The sequence below is a fragment of the Bacillus rossius genome, chromosome 1 (assembly GCF_032445375.1).
Source record: "Bacillus rossius redtenbacheri isolate Brsri chromosome 1, Brsri_v3, whole genome shotgun sequence".
Lineage (NCBI taxonomy): Eukaryota > Metazoa > Arthropoda > Insecta > Phasmatodea > Bacillidae > Bacillus > Bacillus rossius.
The window spans coordinates 36,558,669-36,566,562 of record NC_086330.1 but is presented as its reverse complement, the minus strand read 5'-3'; the positions used below and the strand labels follow the sequence as shown (position 1 = coordinate 36,566,562).

General features: G+C 40.0%; 1 protein-coding gene across 1 annotated transcript; it reads right to left on the bottom strand.

The window, feature by feature from the left end:
- Positions 1-5,472: 5,472 nt before the first annotated feature.
- On the bottom strand, positions 5,473-7,456 carry LOC134528141 (cytochrome P450 4g15-like). The gene has a single exon (XM_063361464.1). It carries the CDS (start codon positions 7,453-7,455, stop codon positions 5,923-5,925), a length of 1,533 nt encoding a protein of 510 aa, XP_063217534.1. The 5' UTR covers position 7,456; the 3' UTR covers positions 5,473-5,922.
- Between the last annotated feature and the right edge of the window lie 438 nt (positions 7,457-7,894).

Genomic DNA, 7,894 nt, shown 5'->3' with positions numbered 1-7,894 from the left:
TATTTAATGAATTTTGGAACTTTTCCCGAATTTCTAGCTAAATAATTACGGATTTTCAAGATGGCGGTCGAATTTCAAGATGGCGAGTGTCACAGCAATAATTGATTATTGCACTCTAACGGATAAAAATTAAACTAACATATCAGCGCACTCTAGCCGACGATACAATGATGATGGCTTCCAGCATCGAAGACAAGATGGCGGACATGACGTCATACTAGGTGACAATATATATGCTTTGAAAAAAAGTGGTGGGAGTCAGTCTGCCAGCACCCACCACGAGGGAAGGATCGGTCGCCATTTTTATTTTTTTTTTGCACTCGTCGGGTTCGAACCAAGTTCTCCGAACTCCGTGTCGTAAATGTTTGTTTTTTAAATATTTTTTATTGAAATTTTATTATTTAATTTTTTTTATAATTTTTAAAAATAATTTCATTAAAATCGGATAATAAATAAAAAAGTTAAAGATGGCGACCGTAACGGAAATTGCAACGGTGACGTCATTATCCAAGATGACATATTCCATGATGACGTGAGGCTTATCGGAGGCTGTCGACATGGATGCTTAAGCCTACATATGGACATTTCTAGCCGCCGGGATTTTTAAGGACTAAAAACGAGAAATTTTCCCTCGAAACGGGAATTTTTCCCTCGAAAAGAGAAATTTTTAATTTGTGGAATTTTTTAAAAATTTTTGGCGGAATTTTTTTCCACAGAAATGTAAATTTTGGCGAATTTTGAGGAATTTTGGGCAATTTTTGCCCAATTTTGGCGAATTTTGAGGGTCAAAGGTCAAGGTCAAACTTGTACCGTTACGTTGTGTCCCGTTACACTCATCCAAGATGGCCGCCGTGAATTCACAATCTAATATGGCGGACCGACAATCACAATCCACACCCATAACCCAGTCCCAGTAGCCCCTATTCTATACTACTCATGTGTGCGAGTCTTTCAGTACTCGCCAGAGATGCGTAAAATCTAACCTCAGTAACGAGCAAATCATGTGTTATCATGTTGAACATACCTGTATAATATCAAACTCGGACACTAATTTTAACTCAGAATTCTTAAAAATAAAAATAATGCCGAGCGTGATAAATATATACCCCAATTGTGTTTTCAACTACATTTCTTGATGTAAACCACATGTTGTTTCCGCATCTGTCGTTTGAATTAGTCACCAGAGCAGTTACGTCGACTATTGTATCATTTGATTCGCAGACCGAAATATCTAACTATATAATGAAGCTGTTCCGATAAAAGCGAAAAGACTTGAACAAATACTAAACCCCTGCTTTGGACCTGAATATCGAACAATACTCCACTATCTAGTTCCAATTCATTAAACCCGTTAATAATATAAAGTTTCCCTTTGGCTTTGTGAACTTTGGTTCTCGCCTTCCGCCAAAGATGGCAGCACCGTCGTTACACATTTCCGTTCCAATCGTCTTCAATTCACGAAATTACTCCTACAAAATGCTGTACACCGAGAGCTAAGATGTAACACGTTATTTTTTTTTTTTTTTTTTTTTTTTTTTAAGTTTCGTCTTTGGAACTGCCGTTCGTTGTAAAACTCGCAAGGAAGTGATCTCGCTGGGGGAACTCCGCCACGCGACGAAGCGCACTCGACTGGCTGGGTCTCCGGAGCCGCGCGTGGCCGGTGTCCCGGGGAAGAGGTCGTGGGCGAGAGCGCGGGAGGGGGGCCCGCAGATCAACAACCCGCTGATCTTCACGGCCGCTGCTTCCGGCGCGGCGGTCGCCTCTTCTTCGCCCGTCCGCGCGGGAACCCGTCCGAAACCGCGGTACAGTCCGCGTCATGCAACTCGTCTCGAAAGTGACAAGGTCCTCGAAAAAAAAAAAAAAACGAAAAAAAAAAAAACAAATAGCACCAACCTGGCGTGGACCACGTAACGAACACGTTGTTTCCTAGTCAGGGTTTTATGTGTGTTAGTGAGGTAAGATGATAAGTGCGACGCTCGCAGGTGCTTCTAGCGCGGTATCGCCTCTAAGCGCAAGGTTCGGAACTGGCGCGCAGTCTTCTCGTCGTGCATAGGACAACTATGAAATTTGAGCGGTGACCGTAACATTATATGGTTGAGAAATGAAGATAAAGTTGTAATGGAAGTCCCTTTAGTGCTTTCCATAATCTGTGCCGTTTTTTTTTTTTTTTTTTTTTTACCTGAAATTTACTCTGTAATCAGGCCTTTTAGCCATTTTATTTCTACTAAATTTACAGTTTAAAAATTAACCCGAAGAAAAACAAACCACTTATCAGCCCTCAGCGAATTCCTAAATGCTTTTCGTAAACAGACCCCACTAGGATATCTGGAGCGGTTTTCAATTTTTTTTTTTTTTTCTTCCTGAAGCTCTGTACATCGTGTGTGTGCTCGGCCATAACGGGCAGTGATTTATTTTTATAAGTGGTTCATTTCGATTGCAAGTTGTTCTGAGTCGAGATCACCTTCCGTGACGTCTCTGCATTATTTTAATTGAATGATATAAGCCCGTCTTTAATTATCACACAGTTGAAGAGAAGTAAAGGGTTCGTAAAATAAAAAGTTATCAAACACGTAAGCAGCCTTACATGCATCCACGTATCAACAGTTGCATAACTAGTAGGCACTTGCCCACCTTATTCGTGCTTCGCTTTCCAATGCATAACTTATTTAACAGCATAAATAAGACAAAACGCCGTGTAAATTAACCTTATCGCCTACCATTTCATGAAGAATAAACTTCTAATTTTTGTATCATATGTTACGAAACGTCCTGAATGCATTTGTAGTTTATTTTCGATTAACTCTACCAACAACGCATAACATTAACATAGCCATGTATCCCATGACTTAAAAGCGCGCTTTGATTGTGCAATCATAACGCGTTCCCATGGTTCAGGAAGTCACGTATAATGCCATGGTTTGAACACGGTCAAGTGCATTGGCTTTGCTGGAAAATCCCTGTTCCCTTCTCCAGGGAGTCATTGATGACAACATCCGTGAATTGGGATAGTGATTATGATGATTATGATTGGTGTATGTTTATCTCGTTAAATAATCGGTTATTTTAATAAATATTAGGCTGCAACGGAGTAAAAAATCTTGGGAAAATGTTTCAAGCCCAATCATACAATGTATCTACTTTACATGGACATAAAAGCCAAATGCCACTCACTGACTCATCACAAAATCTCAAAATCCAAAGGACGTAGATCTAGACATGCAATTTGGTGCACACGTTCACACTGTATCCTTAAGGTAACTAAGAAAATATTTATTTTTTTTAATTCAACATTTTAGAGTATCTAAATTTGTCTTAAAACCAAAAGACCTAAAGAGCTGAAATTTTATGAATACGTTTATCTTAGGTTCTAAAGCTGTCCTAGGAGATAGTTTTTTTAGTTTCAGCTTTTAAATTATTTAAAATAGATTAAGGCCAAAACACAGTGAGAATTCCCTGGTATGTAATTATATAGGCTAGCTATAAAATTCAAAACTTACACGCTCATTGACTTATCACTGTCTATTTTAAAGTTAAAGGGTCAAATATGTAACATAGGTGCACGGGTTTATCGTAGATCGTAGAGCAGCACTAAGAAAGGATATGTTGCGTCTTTCTCGTGTATAATGATCAGTGCGGGAGACTGTGTACTGCCGTCGAGAAGAACGGGTACTTCGGCCAGTAACTAATAATTTATATATATATATGTATATATATAAATTATTAGTGTATATATATATGTATATATATGTATGTATATATATGTATGTATATATATATGTATATGTATGTATATGTATGTATATGTATGTATATGTATATGTATGTATGTATATGTATGTATATGTATGTATATGTATGTATATGTATGTATATGTATGTATATGTATGTATATGTATGTATGTGTATGTATGTGTATGTATATGTATATATATGTATATATATGTATGTATGTATATGTATGTGTATGTATGTGTATGTATGTGTATGTATGTGTATGTATGTGTATGTATGTACATGTATGTACATGTATGTATGTACATGTATGTATGTACATGTATGTATGTATATATATGTATGTATATGTATGTATATGTATGTGTATGTATGTGTATGTATGTGTATGTATGTGTATGTATGTGTATGTATGTGTATGTATGTGTATGTATGTGTATGTATGTGTATGTATGTGTATGTATGTGTATGTATGTGTATGTATGTGTATGTATGTGTATGTATGTGTATGTATATGTATGTATGTATATGTATGTATATGTATGTATGTATATGTATGTATATGTATGTATATGTAATCGCTAAGATGGTGCAGCAATGAAAGTAGTTGACCTTCAAGGACAACGGAATAGCATGCAAGGGAAGGGGAGAAGGGTGAAACGACATTCGATTGTCACACAAGCTGTGATTATTTTTGTTTCCACGCCGATGCTTGAGATCTCTCCTGAAGGCCGCGCGCTTTTCGCGAGCAGGCTGTGGAGGAGACGGGGAACTCTGCGAGAAACACAGAGAGAGAGGGAGAGAGAGAGAGAGAGAGAGAGAGGGAGAGAGACAATGCCCGCACTGCACGCTAATTGCTGTGTGCTCGCTCCCGTGGTTTCTTTATCACTTCACGCCGCGAATTAGTAGCCTTGTATTTGAATCGACGACCTTGAGAAAGAAAGAGTTGCGCGTCTGATGTCTTGCAGTCTGGCGCGTTTCCCGCGAGAGGTGGGTGGTGAAACTATTGGCGTTCTCAAAACCCTCTCGCATTATTACGATACACATGTAATGTTTCTATTCAAGGAAATTCGTTATGTATTACAAATACCAGTCATATTGTTACGATTGAACCTTTCAATTGCAGCATTTTAAACTCGTATGTTTATTTTATTCACGATAAAATATAGCCACTTCTGTTAATCCTAAGTCAACAGCTGATTCACACCAATTCACGACTTTCATAAACCATTCTTTTTTGCATACATAGTCATATTTTAAACAAAAAACTTATTTCTTTTTCAGTTAATTCTGAATTACAATCGTAAACCTACATTTACACCACGTAATTCGGCATTATTCCTAAATTACCATCTGTAAAATCCCCCTCTCACTTCTTATTTTCTAACTAATACATTCTCGCCACTTTTTGTTCGCTATATGCGCTGCGATTTTGTTTCGATTCCCAAGTGACACATGGGTGTACAAAGTGTCTTCAGTTTAGTTTATTTGGTGCCCCTCGTCATGCCTAGTGGCGTGAAGTGAAGACGTTGAAATTGGCACTTGTAGCGTTATCATTTCGATTTAACAGCACAGCCCTGCCTATGAATATTGTGGACGTACTCTAACACCAACTTCACCACGCGCCTCAACTGTCTCCAAAGATGTACCTGAAACCCACTTCTTTCAACCCTACCCTATTGTGAAATATGAAAGGCATCAAAGTTGGATGAATGTTGAAAATATTTGTAATACAATTCTTTACATCATTTTAAGGGTTCTATTTATTGTATTTTAGTACTTCGTCAGAAAAAATAAGATTTTAACATTTTATGCAATATTCCGTTATTTTAGTAAACTAAGTTTAAATTAATAGCCACCATGTCCATATTTTGTCATTATCTTCAAACCTAAAACCAATAATCTTATAAATTATAATTTATAACATCTTAAAACATTTAAGATGTCGCAAAAAAAACTTTATAATAATTTTTATTTATCAATTTATATTACATGTTGCATTTTAGTATTATATACATATAGTTGCATTTTAGGATTACATACATATATGAAAACTATTTATGTTATTGAAAATAAGTTTTAAAATGTTAGTGTCTCAGATGCTAATTATTAATTATAGATTTTAAATCTATGTATGATAAATTCCCAATGTTTCGTTGATTATGAAGCATTAACTAATTTATTTAATTTTATTCGAAAGCTGCATTTTTCCACTCTCTCTTCTTGATCTTCACTTTATAACCATGCACCAACTTCAGCATCAACTCGAACTCCAAGCACTCCATTTCATCACGACTGCCACACGGTAGTATCTCATAGTTTCGGAGCACAGAGGACAAGGTGGTCTTCATCTGCATGTACGAGTAGTTCTTGGCGATGCAGATCCTCCTGCCAGCAGTGAAAGGAACAAATGATAACTTTCGCCATCCTTCAGCGGTAGAATGACTGAATCGGTCTGGATCAAAGTCTTGAGGCTGTAACACGTACTGGGGATCTCTTTGCAGTTGGTATATTGGAATCACTATCGTGGTCCCAGCAGGAATCGTGAACTTGGAAAGAACTATATCTTCTTGTGCTTGTCTTGCCACAACCGGGGACACTGGGAACAATCTCATAGTTTCGTTGATGACTTGCTCTAAATACACCATTCGTTTCAGATCCTTGTGGGTAACTTCCCTGCGCACATCATCCCCAAAAATACCTTCTAGCTCCTCCACGACCCTCCTTTGCACATCCCTGTGGATACCGAGTAGCATGAGCACAACTGCCATAGTGAGGGCTGTGGCGTCTATGCCACCAACCATTAAGCCTATGGTTTGGTCTCGTAATTCTTGGCTTGTTATAAAACTATTATCATTGCCATGATTTAACACAAGATCCAAAAAACCCACGTATTTCTTGCCGTTTCCTGCAACATTTCTTTCATTGCACTCATTCGTTGTAGGGGTAAATACTTTAGATTCTTTTTTGTGACGAATCACTTCATCAACGTAATCCAGAAGAGGTTTGGCCAAGTTCATGAATTCCTTGTACGCAGGGGTCATCCTAACTACACTTACCCACCAGAACCATGGCTTCATCACAAGACAGTAGAAACTGCTTTTGATTTGTTGGAAGTTTTTAACGGACATAATTTTGTTATCTTCCCCGACCAAAGTTTCTGCGCCGAAGATGGTTTCCGTGATCGTCTCGAGAGCGTGCGCCATCAGGTAGTCCTCCAAGTCGAATGCTTCGCCTCGGACGTGCTTCTCGAGCGCTCGGACCAAAGCGTTGCTCTTCTTGTCGAAAGTTTCCTGGAACGAGGCGAGGGTCTGCGCGTTAAATGCTGGCTCCATCATCCTCCGCAGCCTCCTCCACTGCTCGCCTTCGGCCACGAACAGCGCATCTCCCAACAAGAGCCGGAAGAGCTTGTAGGGCGCGGGCTTGGACGCCGTGGCGCCGCTGGTGAACACGGTGTTGACGTCTCGGGGGTCGGTCACGGTGACCACCAGCACGGGACCCAGCCACAGCTTCCAGGTGGAGCCGTGCTTGGCGCGCTGCTCCCGCCAGTACTGCATGGTGCCCGCGCCGAGCCCCGCCACGGTCAGGGCGTTGCCGACCAGGGGCAGCCCGGCGGGCCCCGGCAAGGCGTCCCCGAGCCTGCGGTAGCGACTGCGCCTCCAGCAGACCAGCAGGCCCGTCGCTACTGCCAGGAGCACGCCGCACGCGACCCACGCAGCCATGCCCGCGGGACGCTTCTGCGCGAGACGGCAGACATGTCGAGGTCGTCTCGCTCCGCGCTTACAGCAGCACCGGCGACGGAAGTCGCCAATTATTTAGCTCGTGAGAAACTGCAAAAAAAATTCTTCGACGTAGGTATGTTATTTGCACATACTCAATTGTTCTGTTAGCCTAGTTAATGTTGGTACAGAACTCGACATGGCCTCCTCATCCACAGGGGAGTGGCCAGGGGGGGGGGGGTGTTTAGGGGTTCAAACACCCCCCCCCCCCTTAGCACCAAATCTTTAATTAATTTCTTATTCATCACTCAAACAAATTTCATATTAAAATTAATAAAAATGTTACCATTACAATATTTAAATTTAAGTACCGAAAACTGCTAAAAAAAAAAAAAAAAAAGCACTATTTTACACCTTAAAATCCAAATTTTCCCGGCGGAGG